At 40.3% G+C, this 25,739-nt stretch overlaps 1 protein-coding gene across 5 annotated transcripts in view; it reads right to left on the minus strand.

Annotated features, from left to right (window-relative positions):
- The window catches only part of rfx1a (regulatory factor X, 1a (influences HLA class II expression)), a 163,960-nt gene that overhangs the window by 110,119 nt on the left and 28,102 nt on the right, over window positions 1-25,739 (minus strand). For 3 of the 5 annotated variants that reach the window (XM_059008331.1, XM_059008330.1, XM_059008329.1), the window contains exons 2-6: window positions 25,187-25,480; window positions 16,188-16,297; window positions 15,150-15,242; window positions 8,975-9,082; window positions 7,387-7,482 (exon numbers count right to left, since the gene is read on the minus strand). In XM_059008331.1, the coding sequence (XP_058864314.1) occupies window positions 7,387-7,482; window positions 8,975-9,082; window positions 15,150-15,242; window positions 16,188-16,297; window positions 25,187-25,454 (675 nt within the window). In that variant the 5' untranslated portion in view covers window positions 25,455-25,480. The remainder of the gene's footprint in view (window positions 1-7,386; window positions 7,483-8,974; window positions 9,083-15,149; window positions 15,243-16,187; window positions 16,298-25,186; window positions 25,481-25,739) is intronic. The other 2 variants (XM_059008332.1, XM_059008333.1) reach the window with 2 other exon arrangements.

Genomic DNA, 25,739 nt, shown 5'->3' on the forward strand with positions numbered 1-25,739 from the left:
ATATATATAATATATATATTTATACACACATACATACTATATATATATATATATATATACACACTACCGTTCAAAAGTTTGGGGTCAGTTAGAAATTTCCTTGTTTTCCATGAAAACATACATGAAATGAGTTTGAATAGGAAATATAGCAAAATGAATAGGGAATATAGTCATTGACAAGGTTAGAAATGATGATTTTTAATTGAAATAATAATTGTGTCCTTCAAACTTTGCTTTTGTCAAAGAATCCTCCATTTGCAGCAATTACAGCCTTGCAGACCTTTGGCATTCTAGTTGTCAATTTGTTGAGGTAAACTGAAAAGATTTCACCCCATGCTTCCTGAAGCACCTCCCACAAGTTGGATTGGCTTGATGGGCACTTCTTACGTACCATACGGTCAAGCTGCTCCCACAACAGCTCAATAGGGTTGAGATCCGGTGACTGTGCTGGCCACTCCATTATAGACAGAATACCAGCTGACTGCTTCTTCCCTAAATAGTTCTTGCATAGTTTGGAGCTGTGCTTTGGGTCATTGTCCTGTTGTAGGAGGAAATTGGCTCCAATCAAGCACCATCCACAGGGTATGGCATGGCGTTGCAAAATGGAGTGATAGCCTTCCTTCTTCAAGATCCCTTTTACCCTGTACAAATCTCCCACTTTACCACCACCAAAGCACCCCCAGACCATCACATTGCCTCCACCATGCTTGACAGATGGCGTCAAGCACTACTCCAGCATCTTTTCATTTGGTCTGCGTCTCACGAATGTTCTTCTTTGTGATCCGAACACCTCAAACTTAGATTCGTCTGTCCATAACACTTTTTTCCAATCTTCCTCTGTCCAGTGTCTGTGTTCTTTTGCCCATCTTAATCTTTTCTTTTTATTGGCCAGTCTGAGATATGGCTTTTTCTTTGCAACTCTGCCTAGAAGGCCAGCATCCCGGAGTCGCCTCTTCACTGTTGACGCTGAGATTGTTGTTTTGCGGGTACTATTTAATTAAGCTGCCAGTTGAGGACCTGTGAGGCGTCTGTTTCTCAAACTAGACACTCTAATGTATTTGTCCTCTTGCTCAGTTGTGCACCGGGGTCTCCCACTCCTTTTTCTATTCTGGTTACAGCCAGTTTGCGCTGTTCTGTGAAGGGAGTAGTACACAGCGTTGTCCTAGATCTTCAGTTTCTTGGCAATTTCTTGCATGGAATAGCCTTCATTTCTCAGAACAAGAATAGACTGACGAGTTTCAGAAGAAAGTTTTTTGTTTCTGGCCATTTTGAGCCTGTAATCGAACCCACAATTGCTGATGCTTCAGATACTCAACTAGTGTAAAGGCCAGTTTATTGCTTCTTTAATCAGCACAACAGTTTTCAGCTGTGCTAACATAATTGCAAAAGGGTTTTCTAATGATCAATTAGCCTTTTAAAATGATAAACTTGGATTAGCAAACACAACGTGTCATTGCAACACAGGACTGATGGTTGCTGATAATGGGCCTCTGTACGCCTATGTAGATATTCCATTACAAATCAGCCGTTTCCAGCTACAGTAGTCATTTACAACATTAACAATGTCTACACTGGGGCTCCCGAGTGGCGCATCCAGTAAAGGCGCTCCTCGCAGGATGTGCCCTATAGCCTGGAGATCGCTGGTTCGAATCCAGGCTATGTCACAGCTGACCGTGACCGAGAGTTCCTAGGGGGCGGCGCACAATTGGCTGAGCGCTGCCCGGGTAGGGAGGGCTTAGGTCGGCAGGGGAATCCACAGCTCACCGCGCATCAGCGACCCCTGTGGCCGATAGGGCGCCTGTGGCTCTGCAGCGGAGCCGGCCAGATCTGTGTTGTCCTCCGGCACTATAGGTCTGGTAGCATTGCTGTGGATCTGCAGTGCGAAAAATGACGGCTTGGAAGGAGCACGTTTCGGAGGACGCGTGTTTCAGCCTCCGTTTCCTGAGTCGGCGGGGGGGTTGCGAGCGGTGAGCCGGGGATACAGATAATAATTGGGCATGCTAAATTGGGGTGAAAACCGGGGTAAAAATAATTGGCGACGACTAAATTTAAAAAAAAAAAAACAAAACAATGTCTACACTGTATTTCTGATCAATTTGATGTTATTTTAATGGACAAAAAATTTGCTTTTCTTTCGAAAACAAGGACATTTCTAAGTGACCCCAAACTTTTGAACGGTAGTGTATATATAATGGCAAAAACTTCGTTAAAGTAACGTTAAGGTTTGTTTGCAAATGTCCAAAAGGTTAGGAAATTGCAAGTTAAGGTAGACACGCAACCTTAACTCTGCACCCTTATGTGTATGTTTCCTGTCACACTTGACATCATCAATGACATGGGCAATGACATCACTAAGCACATGACAAATTCTCCCCTAAGACTGGCCATACGGAAGTCATTGTGATTGGTAAGATGTTCAGTAACTGCATTCCCACAATCTTTGCTGTCAAGCTCATTATTTCACCAGTGTTCTAAATAAAATCTATTAACTCAGAATACAGTAGAGCTAATTAATTAGTTGGGACCTTCCACAAGCCATATTTCTCCAAACTCCAGTCACTGCATTTTCTACACTATTATTATTCATTTTATTTTTGCACTGTTACCCATTCTTCTTTCAAACTTTACAGTTCAGTAAGAATTCTTGCTAACATAATCTTATGGCTGGAAGCCAATTATGACATTGACATTTTTAGGTACAATTGCAGATTTCTGCAGTTCAATGAAGTACATAAAGCAGAAGTGGATTGTAATGCGTGGATTTTATGCTTCCAAGAAACATAAAACACCGCTTTGTGTACCACAGTATACATGGAGCAGCAGTATACCATACAGTACTACAGAAGATTGCTTTTCTATTTCACTGGCGCCTTCTGAGTGAAATTTAATGGAGAGTGTTATCTTACATGTAAGGTTTCACATATTGCATGTCCCATCCATTTTCAGGTACTCCTTTCCAAACATCAAATACTCATCACTACATACCTCAACATGAATTACACATTTCTGAGTACATGCTAAGAAATAAATAATAACATGGAAATCTGTTGTTGGTTAAAGCACATTTCGACAGCAAAGATAATGCAGTTTCTGAACATGATACCAATCACAATGACTTCCGTATGGCCAGTCTTCGGTGCTTAGTGATGTCATTGCCCATGTCATTGATGATGTCATATGTGATGTCAAGTGTGACAGGAAACATACACATAAGGGTGCAGAGTTAAGGTTGCGTGGCTACCTTAACTTGCAATTTCCTAACCTTTTGGACATTTGCAAACGAACCTTAACGTTACTTTGACAACGTTTTTGCCATTGAATTTCCATAATTTTGCAGAAGGCATCTTGGAAAATCAAACAACCAACAACAAGTATGTAAAGATTTTTTTTTAAAAGCCAGGTTTATTGAGGCAAAATCAAATGTTGTTAATCCCTGCCCCTGAGGCTAGAGGAGTGGGGACAGCAAGGACTGTACCTGGAGGCTGGAGAGGTGGGTACTGCAAGGACTGTACCTGAGGCTGGAGAGGTGGGGGTAGCAAAGACTGTACCTGAGGCTGGAGAGGTGGGGACAGCAATGGCTGCCTTGGAGGCTGAAGAGGTGGGGACAGCAATGGCTGCCCTGGAGGCTACAGAGGTGGGGACAGCAAGGACTGTACCTGAGGCTGAGGACGTGGAAGCAGCAATGGCTGTACCGAGGCTGGAGAGGTGGGGAAAGCAACGGCTATACCTGAGGCTGAAGAGGTGGGGACAGCAACCGCTGCCTTGGAGGCTGAAGAGGTGGAAGCAGCAACGGCTGTACGTGAGGCTGGAGAGGAGAGGAAAGCAACAGCTGTACCTGAGGCTGGAGAGGTGGGGAAAGCAACAGCTCTGTACCTGAGGCTGGAGAAGTGGGGACAGCAACGGCTGCCTTGGAGGCTGGAGAGGTGGGGACAGTAACATCTGTACCTGAGACTGCAGATGTGGTCGACAGCAACGGCTGTACCTGAGGCTGGAGAGGTGGGGACAGCAACGGCTGCCTTGGAGGCTGAAGAGGAGGAAGCAGCAACGGCTGTACCTGAGGCTGGAGAGGTCGGGACAGCAACGGCTGCCAGAGTGGCTTCAGCTATGGCGAAAGCAAGGACTTTACCTGAGGTTGGAGAGGTGGGGACAGCAATGGCTCTATCTGAGGCTGGAAAGGTGCGGAAAGCAAGGGCTGTACCTGAGGCTGAAGAGCTGGTGACATTATTTGAACAGTACTGCCAGGGAGCAGTTATTCTTCCTCTGTCCACTCTCTCTAGAAAGATCATGCAAGAATCCTGCAGGTTTTTAGGCAGACAGATGCGCTGTGTGCAATTTAAGGTCTTGATGCCATATTGGATTTGCAGTCGCTTCTTCTCTCTTCTATCTGTCAGGCGCATCTTTCAAGTCTTATCAGTTCTTACCTGAATTAGATAGGAGATATTTGGATCAACCACCAAAGGGAAAAAGGTTTCTGAAATGTAATAAATAGAATTCTGTATAGTGATATGGATATCTGAAAATGTATATAATAATCTGTGATATAAGAGTATTTATTAAAAATGAAATAACAATAACAGGTTACATGCAGTTCTAAATTGAATTGCCCAAAAGTTTACTCGAAATGTAATAAATAGAATTCTGTATAGTTGTACTTTACTGTACTGTCTTGACGAGTTGTACATATAAACAATTACAATACGACTATTACTGCAGTTGTATTGTCACTGTATTAATAATATACTGTATTGTAATGTGTGGGTTTTTTTTTTTTTTTTTAACCGGCTTTAGACTACTCGCTGCGAGTAGTATAAATTTATTTAGGTTCTCAATTCAGGCCGATTATCATCATTAGTCATGTCATATACTTTCTAAAAAAATATATTGTTATTGACCCACTTCATTAACAAAAGTTAAATAACTTTTGTATTTTACTCGTGGATGTTCAACTGCTGTCTGATTCATCCTTATTTCAGGGCAATTCAAATAAATAGTTATCAAGAAGTTAAAAAAATATACCTCTAAAGTTGTACACATAAACAATTACAATACAAATATTACTACAGTTGTATTGTCACTGTATTAATAATATGCTGTATTGTAATGTTTTTTTTTACTGGCTTTAGACAACTCGCTGCGAGTAGTATTAATTTATTTTCTTAATTCAGGCTGATTGATTATTGTCATCAGTCAAGTCTTATACTTTCTAAAAAATATATTGTTATTCACCCATTTCATTAACAAAAGTTAAATAACTTTTTTATTTTACTCGTGGATGTTCTACTGCTATCTTTATTTCAGGGGTTTCTTAAATCAACACAAACGATTAATAATAGCTTTTACCCACCTGTCAGTAAATTACTTCGCGTTGTGAAGAAGGTCTCTTTCAAGATAAACATTCTGTAGCAGTTGAAGAACAACTTCGTGGACCAGCGTGCGCTGTTAATTTTAAAAATCTCAAACTTCCTTTGGCAGCGATATACAGTAAACAAATAGCAGAAAGTGTTTAATGTATGTGCTTAAATATGGAATATATAACATGCATACATATAATAGTATGCATTTGTATTTTATTCTATTTGGCAAAACATTATCTTCTCACTTTTTTTTTTTTTAGAACCTACGCTATACAAGATCATAACCATTTACAGTATTGTGTTTACAAGTATTGACAGACTTCTTTCTTGTTTCGTATCCAGCAGGCAGTATGTATTTATTTAATGTGAATCAATGTATTCCTCGATGAACAAGAGTTTTGTTCAAGCCGGGCCATGTAAAGCTGTCAGTCAGATCATTAGTTTAACAAAGCAAATTACAACTTTGATAGAAACAAATAATCACAAACCCAATAACAACGATCTTCAATAAACAAAAAGTACAACTGGAGTTTAAAATAGGACACACGTATTTCCTAAATGAACAAATTATTATTAGTTTCCCCAGTACTGAAGGCACAAACACTAATCATTATCACTGATTACTAGTTTTATCCAGACAGAAACACAGATCTGACCCGTGTGTGCTGAACTATAGGCTATTCATTGTCTCCCTATTCAGTGAAATGGAACGGTCGAAAGCAACGCTGCCAAGCACTGACGTCAGACAAAAGTGACATCAGACTGTTATCTTTATGGTTCAATTTCAGTAAAACCAGGACCCCCCCCGGAAATATAAATACCCCGTTACAAGGAGGCTGTGTGGTCCAGTGGTTAAAGAAAAGAAAGGGCTTGTAACCAGGAGGTCCCCGGTTCAAATCCCACCTCAGCCACTGACTCATTGTGTGACCCTGAGCAAGTCACTTAACCTCCTTGTGCTCCATCTTTCAGGTGAGACGTAGTTGTAAGTGACTCTGCAGCTGATGCATAGTTCACACACCCTAGTCTCCTTAAGTCACCTTGGGTAAAGGCGTCTGCTAAATAAACAAATAATAATAATAATACACATCTACACTCCCAGGACTATGTGTATGCCAAGTGTGGTTCCTTAATTGGCAGTACTTTTTGAGATACAGGTGTATACAAAAGTCTTCATTTTTCAATTATTATTATTATTTTTTAAACCGCTGTTTTTAATCGCCACTCTGTAACTCAAAAAGTATTTCACCAAATGCTACCCCGTTCACACGGTTTGTTGAGCCTGTCAATCCGACCACACACACCAATTTTCATGCATATCGATGGGGATTTACCCCCCTTTTGAGCTGGATGTAAAATCAACTTTAAACAGAACCTTCGTTCAAACCTTAACTATGTCTGCGCAGACATATATATATATATATATATATATATTAGTGAGAGAGATTCATTTATAATTCACGCAACATGGTTGCTTTGCATCCAGTTCTACTTAAATGTCGTCATTACTGAACAGCCCTCTGGTGGCCTCACAGGCATTTTCCCCTTGCATATCGTCCCTCTGCGTACCCTCCAGTTTTCTTGATGCTCCCACAATGTTGCGTGAATTATAACTCGCCCTGTTGAGAAGTTTGAGAAGCGAGGTTTAAAAGAGAGGGACTCTGGTACAGAGACATGGTGGACTCTTGTGTTTCAGAAGTGTGTCAGAGAGTGAAGAAAGAATGTACAAATAGAGCAGAGAATGAGAGTGCTCACAGAGAGTACAGAGAGAGAGTGCTCACAGAGAATGCACACAGAGAAAGAGTGCACAGAGCGAGTGAGAGTGCACAGTGCGAGTGAGAGTGCACAGTGCGAGTGAGAGCGCTCAGAGTGAGTGAGAGCGCTCAGAGTGAGTGAGAGCGCTCAGAAAGTGTGCAGTGAGAGAGTGCGATAGTGCTCAGAAAGAGTGGAGTGAGAGAGTGCTCGGGAAGAGTGCAGTGAGAGAGTGACTCAGAGAGTGTACAGAGAGGGTGAAAGAGTGCACACAGAGGCGTACCTCCTGTGACACATGGGCCTGCTGCAGTCCCGGGACAGTGAGCTGCTGCACCTGAGCAGGCTTAGGGGTCGGCGCTGTGGACTGGACCACTGACCTCTGCAAAGGACAGGAGAACACATGGAGAGAGGAGACAGCAGGGACAGACAGACCGACAGACTGTGAGAGAGAATGCTTTTAAAATGTGTGTTGAATCATTGACAGTACAGACAACCCCTTTATTGTTTCACTATTCAACAATTTGATTACGTCACATTTAGGCTGACCTGCTGAGTATATGTGTGTGTATGTATGTGTATCGCTGTCAGTGTCAGTGTGTGTGTGGTGTGTGTGTTTATCAGTGCAGGGATGGAAATAAAACTCCAGCTTTTATTATTTGCTTGATTGGCCACAGTGTATAGGTAACAAGCATCTTATTCATTCCTATTAAAGCATCTTAGGAATGGATCAAACTGCTATGCAATGGGAGTCTTATTTCCATCCCTGCAGTGTCAGTTAAAGCCGCCACACACCAGACGCGATGCGATTTTTCATCTTGCGACAAGATACTTTCACAGTGACATGACCACACACATCTGAAGCGACAGAGATTATTATTATTGCGATGCGACAGATTTGAAAACTGACAGATCTATAAAACTAATAAAAGCTGCTATTGACAAAACTATGATCAAGACTGGTACATATTCAACAACATGATATGGAAATTATGAGTGCCAACTCTGATGTTATTTGAACATATATGGCAATAAATCATACATACCAGGCTCATCCAGTTCTTTCGAAATGGACCCATATATTATCTTTCATCTCTGTATCTTTATAATTGAGATGATCTTTGTCATAAAACTCTGGGTATTATTTTTTCCTCTGTCGTTTTGGATACTCCTTCACTCTGGTGGACACCATGCATTGAAGCTGTTCTGTAATTGCTCAATTCCCTATTTTTTTTTAACAATTATTTTTTATTCATTTTCCAATTTTATCCCAATTTTTCTCCCAATTAGTTATTCAACCTGGCTCACTGCTGCAACCCCCGAACTAACTCGGGAGAGACGAAGACGAGCACTCGCATCCTCTGAAACGAGTGCCGTCAGCCGTCCGCTTTTTTTCTCAAGCCCACCGTGCAGCCATATCAGAACTTAAGTGTGTCGGAGGGCCTCGCAGTTCTGAATTGCGTACAGGCCAGCCTGCCCGGGCAACGCTTGGCCAATTGTGCGCCGCCCCCTGGGAACACCTGTGCACAGTCAGCAGTGGCATAGCTTGGATTCGAACCGGAAATCTCCTAGCTATAGGGTGCATCCTGCACTCCGGACGGAGTGCCTTTACCGGATGCGCCACTCAGGAGACCCTTTCAATTCCGTGGTTGATTCAATCCTATTTATTTCATATCGCTCCAGTGTCGCCCCCCGCGTAGCCTGTAGTGTGAAAGATACTTATCAAAAGTATAGGTTCTATTCATTTTGTCCCATCTCTGCACATTTTCTCTTGTCATATCGCATCTGGTGTGTCACAGCCTTTACAGTGAGCGTCTCAATGTTAATATGCGTTTGTGTATCTGTGTGTTTGTTTACCAGGGGTGTCACTTTACCTCAGGAGGAGAGTGGACCTGCTGCTGCTGCTGGACTCCATGGATAGACAGCGTGGACACCTGTCCACCCTTCCCAGTGGGAGACGAGGTCTGGACAATCAGACGCTGCTGTGGAGATGGACACACAGACACACACACACACACACACAAAGAGTGAGGGTCAGTCAGACTGTCCCTACACTACCACAGCAGACATACAGCAACACCCTTGCCAGCACCAAGTGCAATAACCCTGCAGGTCTGACAAAGAACTTCAGATCTATAGTGAAACAGGTGTGGACCCTGCGAGGGCAGAGATAAGAGGAGATGCTAGTAAATTAGCCCCTTGCATCATCCAGCCTTCCAAAATGTATGTGTTTTCATTTCAATTAAATTTTACACTGACACATACTTTTAGTAATTGATAAATATATATATTATATATATATATATATATATATATATATATATATATATATATATATATATATATATATATATATATATATATATTCATTTAGTGCTGGGACGAAGATGGGATTTTCATGTTCGGATATTCGCTCATAATTTAAATATTTGTTTTTAAAAAAGTAATAAAAGCCAATATATTGCTCTGAACGCAGGCAGAGACAGCACAACAGTAGTTGCAGGGGGCATGGCGTGGCTCCTGTGTGTGCCTTTATTTTACAGCAAGACCTTACAATATGTAACATGTTAAAATAGAAAAATATCCCAGGAGTAAAGAATAAGTTCTGTAGGACTTACTTTACCCCAGTGAATTAACTACAAAACAAAGGATGCCAAATAGCAGTTCAAGTTAAACGTTGTTTTGTTTATTCCCCAAATAAATAGTACAAAAAGTTGACAACGCATTTTATTTCTTTCTTTTTTTCATTCCTTGCCATTTCCGTTCCTTCACAGTAAACAGTGGCCACCAGCACGTTTTCATGAAGTAATAACATAAGGTTTACTTGTGACTTTGTAGTTAAACAAGCAAATGAAAACTGAAATTTAACTTTAACACTTCAAATAAAACAAACGTGGAAATAGTGTTGTAAAGTGAAGGGGTGGAAAAATCAACGTTTTGGTTCTCGTTTATTACATTCCACATAACAGAAAGTTGCAAAATAATATATATTATATATTATTATATATATATATATATATATATATATATATATATATATATATATATATATATACAGTCGATATAAAAATCACTACACAACATTTTCAGGAAGTTGGGTATTGTTTAAGTGAGGCATTTCAGAATGACATGTTTGCTTTTTTTCTGGCTCGCTCTAAAGCAGCACAACGCGTTTTTGTCCCAGATGGCTTTCCATAGAGATAACTACGTGTGTGCACACATAGTCTGGTTTCTTTACTTTTTGCTGTCTAAAACTTTTAATAGAGGCTCAAGACCTGTTCTTTTTCATTTGCCATTTTTTGATACTGTTGCACAAATTCTGGTGAGACGGTAAATAAGTGCAAGGTATTTTTGTCATTTGTAGCGAATACGAACATCTGATTTTTGTATCCGAATCAATGTCAAAAAATATTTGTTTGAATATTAGGATATTTGTCCCAGCACTAATATACATATATACATGTATGTGTGTGTGTATATATATATATATATATATATATATATATATATATATATATATATATATATATGTATGTGTGTATATATATATATATATATATACTGTGTATATATATATATATATATATATATATATATATATATATATATATATATATATATTATATATATATATACACACACACACAATTTTAGTCAAAAGTTTACATACCCCAATGGAAATTTTATAATTTCTAGAAATATCTCAAAAACAAAGAATTTTAGGAAAAATCTTTTGTGGATGAGGAAAAAAAGTTACAAGAAATAATTGTCTACAATTATTTATTTCAGCAATGTTTTTTCAAAACTCCAAAAATGCTAATTCAGAAGTATTCATATTATTATTATTATTATTATTAATTTCTTAGCAGACGCTCTTATCCAGGGCGACTTACAATTGTTACAAGATATCACATTATTTCACATTATACAGATATCACATTATTTTTACATACAATCACCCATTTATACAGTTGGGTTTTTACTGGAGCAATCTAGGTAAAGTACCTTGCTCAAGGGTACAACAGCAGTGTCCTCCACTGGGGATTGAACCCACAACCCTCCGGTCAAGAGTCCAGAGCCCTAACCACAACTCCACACTGCTGCCCATTTAATGCTATGATAGTAGTGTCTACAAGGTGCTAGAAATGTCAATATGATAATGCAGAACCTAATTCTAGAAAGTCTAGAAAATTCTGTATTGTAGGTGAACATTCTTAGAGAGTATAAAAGGGTTAGGCACAGGATGATTGCTGTCATTACCAATAAGTCAATATGGGAAAAAGTAAAGAGCTATCTGAAGACCTTAGGCAGAAATCTGGAGAAGGATACAAGAAGATTTCCAAGAATTTGAGTATTTCAACTATTGTTTCTATTATCAAGCAGTACAAGACTCATGGTACTGTCACAACGCTCCATTGGTCTGGAAGAAAGAAGGTTATTTTACTAAGAACAAGTCGAAGAACTGTGAGGAAGGTTAATAACAATCCGAGATTGACTGCCAAAGATATTCAAAGTGAATTGGCTGCAAGTGGGACTGGGGTTTCCATTTCAACCACAGGTCGAGTATTGCATAGTAAAGGTCTCAATGGTCGCAGGCCAAGGAAAAAGCCACTATTAGGAAAACATCACAAGGACAATCGCTTTCATTTTGCAAAACGGCATTTGAATGATGGATATGAGTTCTGGTCAAAGGTTTTGTGGAGTGATGAAACAAAAATCGAGCTATTTGGTCACGCTGATAGTAGTTACATTTGGAAAAAGTCAGGTGAGGTGTACAAAAAAGAACACCGTACCTACTGTCAAGCATAATATCCTTCTATGGGGCTGTTTTTCCTCTAATGGCAAAGGAAATTTAGTTCCAATACATGGTAAAATGGATTCCATAGCATACCAAAAGATATTGGCCAATCATCTGAAACCCTCCGCTACAAAACTTGGTTTAAAGCACAACTGGATGTTCCCACAGGGATGCCATTTAGTACTTGATTTATCCAAGGTGTCGAGTTAAACACGGGTGCACATGAGCCATGGCATTAACATGCATATGAGTAACAGAACTCACACGTTTACAGTATTACAGCATTTACAAGTTTATTTTTAGTTAAATGTCCTTATGAAAATGGTGGAACGATTGATTCAGTGAATAAATCAATTACAGTATACAGTACTGTACAAACTCGGTACAACTTGTACAGTTCAATTGAAATAAGAATTAATAAAATAACTACAGCGTTATTTTTACAAAAACAATCCAACCACAAACTGTTGACTATACTTTTAGGTATTAGCTTGTAATTTGACGGCTTAAATAGCAAAAGTTAACAAATATACATTATATAGAATTAACTCAGTGAACAAAAACAATAATAAACAACTTACAGTTTCACACAGAAATCAAACATTGTCGATTGTTTCGCATGCAAAAAGACATGGTTTGAAAGTTCTGCTGACAAGCTTGTTATCCTGAACAAACTGAGCTTTAAAGCCAATTGAACCAGAACTAATTTTTCGCTTCTTACTCATTATGAACTGACACTGTAACCATCTGCACTTGGTAGGAATGAATGAACGATCCGTTTCCAGCCAGAGGTCAGTTATGTGAAATGACAGTGTTGAGTTATCCACTAATCTTTAATAGTTTTATCTCTTCGGAACCGGTAATAAGTGTCAAGTTACTCGTAAAGCGTGGTGTCGAATTATCCACTAGTCGAGGTTGACTATATATATAAAAATGGGTAAATCAGGATATGTAAATTTCAGCATTACAAGAGGCAATCAAATTGCATGACAGTCGACAAAAGGCTTCTACTGTCCCTGCGTTTTAAAATTCAGAACACGAAAGCTACTTTTATTTACCTAAGGAGGAACAGGAACTTTACTAAAAAGACACATTTTTGGCACCGACAGCAATTTGTTGCTAACCGATTCAAAACTGATACAGTACCGTTTTGTAACCTCAAATTCAAATGGTTCATTCAATCTTTTCAAAAATGACTTGTCATTGTGAGAATAATCTACAGCTGCTGCTGCATTTTTACTGTATGTAGGGGTGCTTTGTTAATTTAGTTTGTCAGTTAGTTTATTATTATAGTTTATTAACATACGCTTGAATATTGCTTTTCTCTTATTCTGTTCATTCCATATGTTGTAATGGGCAGCAGTGTGGAGTAGTGGTTAGGACTCTGAACTCTTGACCGGAGGGTTGTGGGTTCAATCCCTGGTGGGTGACACTGCTGCTGTACCTTTGAGCAAGGTACTTTTACCTAGATTTCTCCAGTAAAAAAAAAAACACAACTGTATAAATGGGTAATTATATGTAAAAGTAATGTGTAAAAAATAATGTAATTGTATGTAAAAATAACGTGATATCTTGTAACAATTGTAAGTCGCCCTGGATAAGGGTGTCTGCTAAGAAATAAATAAATAATAAATTATTTTTCCATCCAGCTGGAGAAGGACTTGTTGTCCAAAACGTCCTGATAGAATAGATTTTTTATCAAATTAAAATTGTGCACCTACATTACCATTTTTTTTCTGATTTTGCACTTTTGGTACACAGCAGTTTTCCTTTTTCAAATATATATAGGGAACTTGAGGGAGGGTGGTTGTGTTTTAAGGGAGGGGGGAGGTGGCCATTGGGGCCATGTGTGCTGCACACAAGGGGGGGGTGGGAGGATACGTGGCAGGGCAGAGCCTGCGTGCGGATATGTGGCAGGGCAGAGCCTGCGTGCGGATACGTGGCAGGGCAGAGCCTGCGTGTGGATACGTGGCAGGGCAGAGCCTGCGTGTGGATATGTGGCAGGGCAGAGCCTGCGTGTGGATACGTGGCAGGGCAGAGCCTGCGTGTGGATACGTGGCAGGGCAGAGCCTGCGTGTGGATACGTGGCAGGGCAGAGCCTGCGTGTGGATACGTGGCAGGGCAGAGCCTGCGTGTGGATACGTGGCAGGGCAGAGCCTGCGTGTGGATACGTGGCAGGGCAGAGCCTGCGTGTGGATACGTGGCAGGGCAGAGCCTGCGTGTGGATACGTGGCAGGGCAGCGCCTGCGTGTGGATATGTGGCAGGGCAGCGCCCTGCTGGTGCTGTTATGATTATGATTTAAAAAAATAATGGTTTATTGTTATTGTTGTTGTATTTGTATAATTTAAAAAGAAATGTATTTTTTTGTGTTTATTTAGAAACGCAATGTTTTTGTTATAGTTTGATGTGGTTTGGCAAGGGTGATGTTTGGAGCTTTTCTCTGCCAGACTACATCCCGTGAGAATGCGTAGTCGGCAGGTAATGATTTATTGACAAATTGGCTGTCGACCACGCATATTAAAAATCCTGTGCAGAATGTGGCCATCTCCAAATGGATTAAATGATGGAGATGGTCACGCGTACAAAAACCTGCAGCGTTTGCTGACCATGGTGGGTTGAAGGGAGAAGGAGAGAGAGAGCAAAGGAGATAGAGAAAGAAAGAAAATAACAATTGCTACTCGTGCTGGAAGGACTAGCACGATACTTGTTTGTGGAGGGGTTTGTGTTAGGGATTTGTTCTGTTTAAACTTTTATTTTGGGCTCTGTGAGCTGTATTTTGTAAAAGTGTTTTTTTTCTGTTTAAATAATTTAATAAATACGTGCTCAGCGCTTCACCCGCTGTATTTGTGTCTGTCAACTTCCTGGTCTGGGGACCACCACTCGACCACCCTGTCACGCTCACCTTACTGCATTTCAAACTAAACTGTATATTTATTATCAGTTTCCTTTAAAAAGGGTATCCTTTATTTTCATATACTCAAAAATGTTTATGCGAACTCTACGGGGTTATGAGAAGTAACCCGGTAGAGCCTTGCCAAGACTTGCATACATAATAATGTGAAGCATAGACAAATAGGAAATATTTATTTTAGCTCATGAAGGACTTTTATGCTCGAAACGTCCTGAATACATCTTACATACGCTTCTACTTTGCACACAATTTTCTGTATCTATATACAAACTCCTTTGTCTGTTTGGTTAATACAGTGAGGTAACAGCGTTCAGCCCCAGTCTGCTGCCCCAGCCTTACCTGCTGCTGCTGCTGCTGCGGTAAAGAGACCTGCTGGAGAGGAGAGGGGACAGCCTGGCCCTTCACAGAGATCCCCCCCTGAACCAGCAATCGCTAGGAGAGGAGAGAGGAGGTACACACTTTCAATTCATTATGTTGTGTTAATAACATGTCCAACACACACACACACACAAATCAACTATAGTAATGCAAAAAACTACTGCTAAAACTACCTTTGTTAATGAAAGTATTAACTCAAACATTATTCAGACTGGGCTTTGCATTGACTCTCATAATAATTTTTAAACAACACGTTTTGTGACTAAGTACAATATAAAATACCAGGTCAAAATGAACATTAATTTCACATTTAAACATAACACATTTTTATTTATATTTTTTCCCATTTCCTGAATGAGCCACTGTACAAAAATCTACTCAAAATCCTTTTGAAGTTTTGAACTCCTGGTGTGTAGATCTAAGATTATAAAGATTATAAAAGTGCACACAAAGTGACCTGCACAAAGAAATCTGAAAAACTAGGGCTAGTCTAAATACATTTTGCATGCACATGTGACCTATCACTTTGATCCAGCTCTTCTGGGCTGCTAATGTACACGGTCCTTCCCTCACTCAGTATATTATTAGCCAGAACTGTGACCTTGCACGGTTACCTGACCTACTTACAGGGCGCTGTCTCAAATGAAAGCAGTGCCTCTGTGCGTCTCTCCCTCCCTGATTAAACCTGGCCTTGGTAACCACTGCTGACTTCCTGCCTTCCTGGGGGCAGGCTTACAGTTAAAAAAAAGAGAGACTGCATTGTCTGAGCAGTATTTGAAACAGAGTGGTTTCTTTAATTCACTAGCAAGGAGTTCAATCTGTTTGTAGAGACCCAGAGGGTTACAAACTCACGCTAGACCTTCTGCACCCAGTCCTGGGTTTCAGAACTCCCCTCAATGAAGTTTGTTATTGAAAGGATCAGGAGCCAGGGGTTTGAGCAGGGTTACAAACTCACACAGTCCTGGGTTTTACAAGACAACAAGGCATCCGTTTCCTTACCTGCTGGGAGGCCTGGACCTGCTGCACCACCTGAGTGGGAACGGCAGTCTGAACCACTGTGGGGGGGGAGCTGGAGTCCGACACTGTTTCACTGGGCCTCAGGGTACTCTCTTAGAGAGGAGGGGGGAGAGTGGAGGAGTGATGGGGAGAAGGGGTACGAAAGAGAGGAGAGAGAGATGATTAGGACTGTGACCTTATCTTTTTTCTGACATCTGTGCTGAGCTCACAATCATTATTATTATTACATTACGTTTATTGTCATTATTTTATTTAATTTCCTTCCGCTTTGTGAACTTTACAATGACAGAACTGCCTTGAGCACAAGGACAACACACAGCTGCACACACCCTGAACCGTGAGCAACAAATCCTCAGGTCCCCTGTAATTTTGCACGGTAAAGTTGTTCCATGCTCATACTGTGCATTTACCACAGTTTACCCTGGTTTGCAATGTTTTTTAATATGCTTTACTAAAAGTAAGTAAAATAGCTGCAAAATCTTTTTTAGAACAATGTTTTTGTGATAGAAATGTACTTTGGGATCATTAGAATGTGTGAATAATTAATTTATTTTTACCATAGCTATAGTTGCTGTTTATTACTGTCCCATATATGGGACGCTATGCACCACTAGCTCCAAGCATGGTTTTATCACTCACTGCGTAATGCATATCAATGGCAATAGTAAATAAAGCGGTTAGTAAGTAGTACTCAAATTGACTAAAGGATATCACCTGCATGTTCCTTAGCTTTTAGAAGACATTAAAACATGTATGTCACCCATTGTTCTTTCAATTGATTTAATTCTACTATTCAACACTTGAATACTGTGGGTTATTTTTACTGATTGAACACGTTGTTTGCTCTGGAGGAAGATTATTTATTCTCCTCAGCCAATATTTACTTGGAATTACCAGAAGATGGAGAAGTTTCAGATACTAACAGTGGCCCTGAAGATGCACATGAGGGCACAGGGGGACTGACTATAGATCATTTGAGTGGTATTCAACTGAGAGCAGGATATTATTATTATTATTTATTTCTTAGCAGACGCCCTTATCCAGGGCGACTTACAATTGTTACAAGATATCACATTATTTTTACATACAATTACCCATTTATACGGTTGGGTTTTTACTGGAGCAATCTAGGTAAAGTATCTTGCTCAAGGGTACAGCAGCAGTGTCCTCCACCAGGGATTGAACCCACGACCCTCCGGTCAAGAGTCCAGAGCCCTAACCACTACTCCACACTGCTGGATATGTAGCAACCATAGCACATTGAATCCCCTCAATGTAGTTAATTGTTTCACAATGTTATTTATTTGAACAAAGTTATTACTATTATTTGTTTATTTAGCAGGAATCCAGGACAATTAATATGCATCAGCAATTACTACTATTTATTATTATTATTTATTATTTGTTTATTTAGCAGACGCCTTTATCCAAGGCGACTTACAGAGACTAGGGTGTGTGAACTATGCATCAGCTGCAGAGTCACTTACAATTACGTCTCACCCAAAAGACGGAGCACAAGGAGGTTAAGTGACTTGCTCAGGGTCACACAATGAGTCAGTGGCTGAGGTGGGATTTGAACCGGGGACCTCCTGGTTACAAGCCCTTTTCTTTAACCTCTGGACCACACAGCCTCCTTGGACCACACAGCCTCCTTACTATTTCATCAGCGTGTCCTGTCTGCTTATTTCAAGTAGTTTTACACCCATTTAGGATAACTTCCAACACTGCCTGCCTACTTTCAGGTTAAGTGACCATTTGAAGTCTACTTTACTATATCAAACTCTAAAAAGGTAGGTAATCGATTAATCTAGATTATCACCATACGAATTCCACTGCAATTAAGTTATGTTATGTAATTTCAAAGTTACGTCCAGTCCATGTTCAGGTCATGTGACTGACAGAAAAAAAAGACAGACACCACATTTGGACTCCTTGACCTAAAAACAATATATATAACAGTTCATTGATTCGTCCTTGCACCAGAAACGTTTTTAAAAGCAAAATTAAATTAAACAGCTATTTATTAGAAATAGAGTGCCATGCTTGTATATATATATGGGACAGAGCTTTACAATGAGATTTCTGGGAAAGGGAGAGTTATTTTTCAATAAATCTTTTTGCTTGCTTCTTAACTCATCTAATGGAAGTCTTATACAAAAAATAATAAAAAAAACAAAAAGGTCATGCATAAATGGGTTAAACTCTATTATTATTATTATTAGCATTAGTATTATTATTAGCATTATTACCATTACTATTATTCTTCCATGACTGCTACTCTTTAAAACCCCATTATTGTTATTATTATTAGTACCCCAAGACTAGGACTGTTTTAAACTCTATTTAATCAGTAGTCGTAGTATTAGGCCATTCTACAATACCAGGTTGAACAGGCACTGATCAATTGACCAAATCTGCCCTTTACTTCAAATACAAAAATACACTGAAAAGAGACTTGTACGCACTGTTAGAGGTTTCGGTTTATTTATTTATTAATTTATTCATTAATTTATTTATAATGACTAGATTTTTTTTTTTTTTTATGTTTTAAGGTTTAATGTTTCCGCACAGTATCAAACCCAGCAGCAGTGTACTCACGGTATCCCTCGGAGTTACAGAACCAGTTGTGGTAGTACATCGCTGGGAGCTGGGCGCTGAGAGAGCGAGTGGGGAGCTGGGCATGGCGGGCAGCGAGTTTATATACACACACACACACACACACACACACAGGCACCGCTAGCCTTGGAGGACTAATCCCCAGCGCTGTCACACAGCCCTCCTTCTTATAAACATGACAAAAACAAAAAATATATTAAAAAAAAAAAAAAAAAATAGGAACACACACAAGGGCAGTCCACGAATAAAAGGTAGAAGCTGGCACTAATATTCAGGGAAATAAAAGACACTGAGGAAGACTTGTGGTCGAAACGTTTGCTGTTGAATTTATTCAAGAGAAACACAGAGCCATGTTCTTTGCAGTGATGGAACATATATACAGTCAGCACTCAGATATCCAACCCTATAAAATGTTGACTTCAGTGACGGTTAAAAGAGTGCGACGTATATCTGATTATTTCATTTTGGCCTGTTCCAACCCTTGTCCGTTTTTCAGGGAACACAAAGATACAATGTCAAAAATACACAGCTGAAAGGACTGTGTTTTAAATAAGTAGGCTTCCATTTAGATATACTGGAGTTGGTTTTGTTGGTACAGTATTATATATTCAACAGAAGTGGTATTTTAATTCAGAACAATATGATTCTGAAAATATCACTTGTCAAAAGAGACGAATGTGGACATGTGGACTGTAATACAGTACATACTTTTAAATCCGGTATGTATTGTTGCAGTATGTAAAACTCCCCATTAACGACCCAACAACAAAATGAAATCAAAATATTATCAATGCACAGAACTGCGTTAAACGTAAAAGGCAATGCAATTTAGAAAAAGATTTTAAAAACCACAGGTTTCCAGAATTAACAGTATCAAAAGTCAGTATTCAAAATTGCAGCACAGAGTGCTTGATAAGGCCCTAATGTCTCAGTTCACTTGCAAATGAAAATGCACAAAAGCAACTAAAGATCACAAATTAAAAAAAATACATCAAAAGTATCTCAAACAGTTTAATGATTAACTGTTTTACATTACAGTAGCTGGTCTCGTTCGCTTTGTTGTTGCTGCATTTTCATCAGGTGAAACTGGAGGAGGAAGCACTGTGTAACTGTACAATAAAGACTGATTTACGCATGCGAGAGAAAAAAGCAGACTGTGATAGATAATCTAATAAACTGTCACACTGAAGAGATGGGCTTTGTATCAGAAAACTGGTTAAGGAGTCGGACATCGCGTGTGACGGGTAAGTGCATTCATTTGTTACATAAATATATAATGGGAATTGATCTGTTTCTTAATACAAGGACAGTAAAACGTGACTGACGTGTATCTGAGTGTCGTATATCCGAGTGCTGAGTGTATATACAGAGGTCACGCTAACTGTTCTGTTCATGCGTTCCTGAAACGCACATGCCCAAAATTTTGCGTCCCATCCACCAGATACTAAACGATCAGTTGTTAACACAAAGGCTAACAAACTCCCGGGATGTGCATTTTGGTACATTTTTATGAATGTTTAAAACTCTGCTATACTGTAGTTTTAAACAATATCTGTCTGTGTATATATACATATAAACACTGTTTTTTCTTTATGCTACATAGTAAACCATTCTCATAACAATGAGACGGGGTTCTAAGAACTGTTTGTTGCCTTCACCGACGTGTGTTTTTGTCTTTTTTTGCATTCCAATAACACGGACAGTAACAACATCACTGTGTCTGTGTCTTTTACATCTGCGTGTATATGCTTTTTTTTTGCCCGGCATCTTTTACATCTTGTCGTCTCGACAAACAAGCCACCGGTACTTACTTCATCTCCCATTTTTGTTTGAGTTTTTCTGCATTACTACTGCTTCGGTCACTGTAGTACTCGTACAGTCAGAAGTAGATGGCTGAGATGCAGATGGTGATCATGAGAATCCCCAGAAGATACTGACTGCTTAACCATATTGCCATAGAAACTGGTCTGGTGCCTAAAAGTAAATGTCTTTCTAAAATATTGCTGCGTAAGCCAAATATGAGGATTATTGCTGCCACCTACAGGACTGGAGTGTACCTTAATCAAGGCTGTTATACTCCAGAAATGTGTTGTTTTTCTTCAATGGATTTACTTTCCGTCCAGGATGCAAAATTTTGCGTCAACACGATCTCTGTATGAATGTATTTCGACAAATATAACCAATGGCCCAAGCTGTTACTGGCAGGAAGCGAGACTCTACAGTTCAAGTGCTACAGCGCACATTTATTAACCCTATTACTGCCACATTTAAACATTCTAAACGGCAAGCCATTTTTACTGTTGCTAGGATAGGTCAATTTAAACTGCCATAACTTCAAGGCATAAGGTTTAATGTATGTAAAAGTATATATTGTATTAATCCATTTGAGATACTCTTTGTTTTAATATAAGAGGCGGAGGGGTAGCGCTATACATAAGAAATAGTCTTGAAGCCCAGGTGTTAAATCAGGACAAAGAAAACAACGCCGAATCAATATGGGTCAGAATAATGGACAAAAATTCAAAGGGCAAAATAATCTGTTATACAATGACATTCGAAATGTGTGTAGCAAAGGAGAAGCCATACTAATGGGGGATTTCAACTTCCCCTGTATAAAATGGGAAAACCCGATGGGGGGCACGACGGACGAAATTGAAATGGTGGAAATGACAAATGACTGCTTCCTAACGCAATTTGTCAAGGCACCGACTAGAGGGGAGGCATGCCTTGATTTAGTCTTTTCAAATAACGAAGTCAGAATAACTAAAACAGAGGTCAGAGAGCCATTGGCAAACTCAGACCACAACATGGTCTTATTTGAAGTATTTTTAAAACCCCAAAAGTAATGACTAAAGTTAAGGTTTACAATTTTAGAAAAGCAAACTATGAAGGTATGAAACAGAAACTAACAGAAGTAGATTGGAGTAAAATAGAGAAAACATCCACAGAAAAAGGATGGCTGTTTTTTAAAAATGTGGTACTAGAGGCGCAAAACAATTGCATCCCAAAAGTAGACAAATCTAAATCTAAAACAAAATGGCCAAAATGGTTTAATAGATCAATTAAAAAAATATTCAGCGAAAAAAGGCACTTTACAGAGCGTTTAAAAGGAACCAAAAACAAAATACACAGAAAGAGTACTTGAAACTGCAAACGCAAGTCAAAAAGGAAGTTAGAAGGCCAAGAGAGAGATAGAAATGAACATTGCAATATTATAACAGCAAGAGAACATTCAAAGAGGAGGTTAAATGTCTAAGAGACACAAATGGCAAAATCATAGACGAAGAAAAAAAATAGCAAATATATTAAATGATTACTTTTCACAGGTTTTTACAAAGAAGGACACGGACAACATGCTGCACATGTCCAGTTTTAAAATAACTTTAGCATAAAAGAGGCAGAAGTGTTAAAGGGACTAGGAGCTCTTAAAATAAACAAATCCCCTGGGCTACTTGGCTTTTTTGAGGATGCAACATTGACAATGGATAATTGCAAAGCATACGACATGGTTTATTTAGATTTCCAGAAAGCTTTTGACAAAGCCCCGCATAAAAGATTAATTCTCACACTGAACGCAGTAGGGATTCAAGGAAATGCATGCACATGGATTAGGGAGTGGTTAACAGGTAGAAAACAGAAAGTACTGATTAGAGGAGAAACCTCAAAATGGAGTGAGGTAACCAGTGGTGTACCACAGGGATCAGTGTTAGGTCCTCTGCTATTCCTAATCTACATTAATGATTTAGATTCTGGTATAGTAAGCAAACTTGTTAAATTTGCAGACGACACAAAAAATGGAGGAGTGGCAAACACTGTTGCAGCAGCAAAGGTCATTCAAAATGATCTAGACAGCATTCAGAACTGGGCAGAAACATGGGAGATACTGAAATTAAAGAAGGGAACTATGAAAAAGGAGTTTATGTTGACTCAGAAATGTCTTCATCTAGACAATGTGGGGAAGCTATAAAAAAAGGCCAACAAGATGCTTGGATATATTGTGAGAAGTGTTGAATTTAAATCAAGGGAAGTAATGTTAAAACTCTACAATACATTAGTAAGACCTCACCTAGAATATTGTGTTCAGTTCTGGTCACCTCGTTACAAAAAGGATATTGCTGCTCTAGAAAGAGTGCAAAGAAGAGCAACCAGAATTATCCCAGGTTTAAAAGGCATGTCGTATGCAGACAGGCTAAAAGAATTGAATCTATTCAGTCTTGAACAAAGACGACTACACTGCGATCTTATTCAAACATTCAAAATCCTAAAAGGTATAGACAATGTCAACCCGGGGGACGACTTTGACTTGAAAAAAGAAAAAAGGACCAGGGGTCATAAATGGAGATTAGATAAAGGGGCATTCAGAACAGAAAATAGGAGGCACTTTTTTACACAGAGAATTGTGAGGGTCTGGAACCAACTCCCCAGTAATGTTGTTGAAGCCGACACCCTGGGATCCTTCAAGAAGCTGCTTGATGAGATTCTGGGGTCAATAAGCTACTAACAACCAAACGAGCAAGATGGGCTGAATGGCCTCCTCTCGTTTGTAAACTTTCTTATGTTCTCTTCTTATGTTCTTATAATGTTTACGTTAGACCTTTGCCCTCCCATCCCCCACCAACCCCATGGTCGCATAACTTAATCATGTAAGATGGCAGCCACAAAATAGAAAAAAATATTTTTGTTCTAGGCGGCCAACCTGAGAGAAACTGAAATATTGCAGGATGAACATTTTTGATGCACACATTTTCATGAACATGAGATTAAGAGGAACACATTAATGGTAATATTATATCAGAGGGCTATAAGATAAAAAATAAGATTTGATACTAAATATGATTGGCAAGCAAAAACCAGACCAACAGCGCAACGCCCACAAAACCACCTGATTTCTCGTTATCCATGACCAAATAAAGATACAAAAACGTATCATACAATCGTCATCGCTGGGCTTCAGGGTGGTGTCGTTTTCAAAGAAATCCATTATTTTGAATAGGAGAATAACAGTGGTAAAGTCAGTGTGCACAGCTGGGCCGATTAGATCGGCACGTACATTCTAAAAGCAACACTTGGGCCGATTAGATCGGCCCGTGCCAGTTATAGGGTTACACAAAAAAACACAGGAACAAATAAACGGGCATGAAAGCCAAAATTAAGTTTCAAACAAAAGATTAAACCGTTGTAGGGTGGGCAAAAGATTTCTGCTCCCCTTTGTACACTCCCCAATTAGCACTCAATTACCTAATTTGGGAATGGTCACACCTGTGATTCTTGGCAGGGACAGAATTAGCCCCATCTCTGCCAACCTTACATTTCCACACACACTATTTACTCAAGCACACATGGCCTCTGAGACAGTGTAGCTTGGCCCTCTGGCAGTGGCGAAGCTGGCAGTGGAGTGGTGCACTCCACCAGCGATGATGCTGGCCATGGTGATTCTGGCAGTGGTGTTGGGCACTCCGGCAGTGGCGATGCTGGCAGTGGCTTGGAGACGGCAGCAGCTCCTCCCCCTTTGGCACTGGAGATGGCAATGGCTTTCCCCTTAGACTCTGGGGACAGCAGGGCTTTTCCCTCTGCTCGCCTTTCGGGTAGGTCATTCCTCCTTCTTGGGCATTCGGCAGGTAGCTTCTCCTCCTGATATTGGAAGGGGCAGCATACCACCAAATGCTCGAACTCCCCGCAGACGAGGCACAAACTTTTGTCCTCAAGGCAGGTGAGGAGGGCATATAATCCGCTGTCCCACACGGGGCTTGGAAGGCAGAAGGACCAGGTTGCCTTTTCAGGGGTTTTGAGCTTCACTCCTTCACCAGGGGATACTGCAGCGAGACGGCAGTGGTTGTTGGGCAACCAGGCGAAACCAAATCGGTTGCATCCCCAACTTCCTTTCTGTAGGCCACCATAAAGCCCTCCCTAACCCTTTATATGGACACTCCACAGTACGGTGCCCAAACTCCATAGAGGCCCTGCAAAGGGAAGCGTCTTTGGCTGCCAACTGCATTTGTAGTTCGTACCAGCCAATTTTATTTTTTTATTTTTTTATCTGCAGTCCTGCTCTGAGTCTCAAGGGGGTGCTATCCTGCCACTGACACCACATGTCACAGGGTAGCGTCATGGCCCAAGCTGTTACTGGCAGGAAGAGAGACCCAGAGTCAAGAAGCTGCAGTTTGAAGCACTAAAGCGCACATTTATTAAACAAACACAGAAACAAATAAATGGGCATGAGGGCCAAAATAAAGTCGCAAACAAAACACAGTTACACTAACGTTCATTACACTTTGCTCCGCTTTTACTATGGAAAACTCTTCTAAGGGCCTGTGTTCTAAGTATCTCCCCTCACACGCTGTGCTTCCCCTTTGTAGCTTCCTTACCGGTGACAGTGACAACGATGTACTGTGGGGACGGCTGTGTGGAGCTGGACTGGGGTGATGCGCTCTGCACCTCACTCACGTACTGCAGGGTTTGCTGAGGTGGGGCTGCCTGTGTCTGTGCCTGAGTGGGAGGAGGGGGGGCCTGTTTCTGCACTGCCGGGGGCTGCGGGGGGGCTGGCAGGGACGTGTCCGTGACGTACTGCGTTGGAGCGGGTTGCGACTGGGACTGTCCCCCCTGCAGCTCTGAGACGTAGGCCTGACTTGCCATGCCAGGACCAGGGCTCTCCACCGTCACTGCAGAAAAAACAGGGAGAAGACAGGGTTAGAGACAGGGGCAAGACGGGAAGGGACTGGGAGTGAACTCAGGGAAAAGCAGGGTTGAGACTGGAGGAGAAACAGGGGCAAAGCAGGGTTAGAGACAAGGGAGATAGATTGAGTGGTTCTGGGATCTGTTGCTACAATATTGAGTTATACTAGTTTTTTTGTTTTCTCTATAACTGTCTGTACCCTGCTTTTAACTTGCTTTGAGCTTGTCCGGAGAATCCTCTGCCTA

This window comes from Acipenser ruthenus, chromosome 36, assembly GCF_902713425.1.
Source record: "Acipenser ruthenus chromosome 36, fAciRut3.2 maternal haplotype, whole genome shotgun sequence".
Taxonomy (NCBI): domain Eukaryota; kingdom Metazoa; phylum Chordata; class Actinopteri; order Acipenseriformes; family Acipenseridae; genus Acipenser; species Acipenser ruthenus.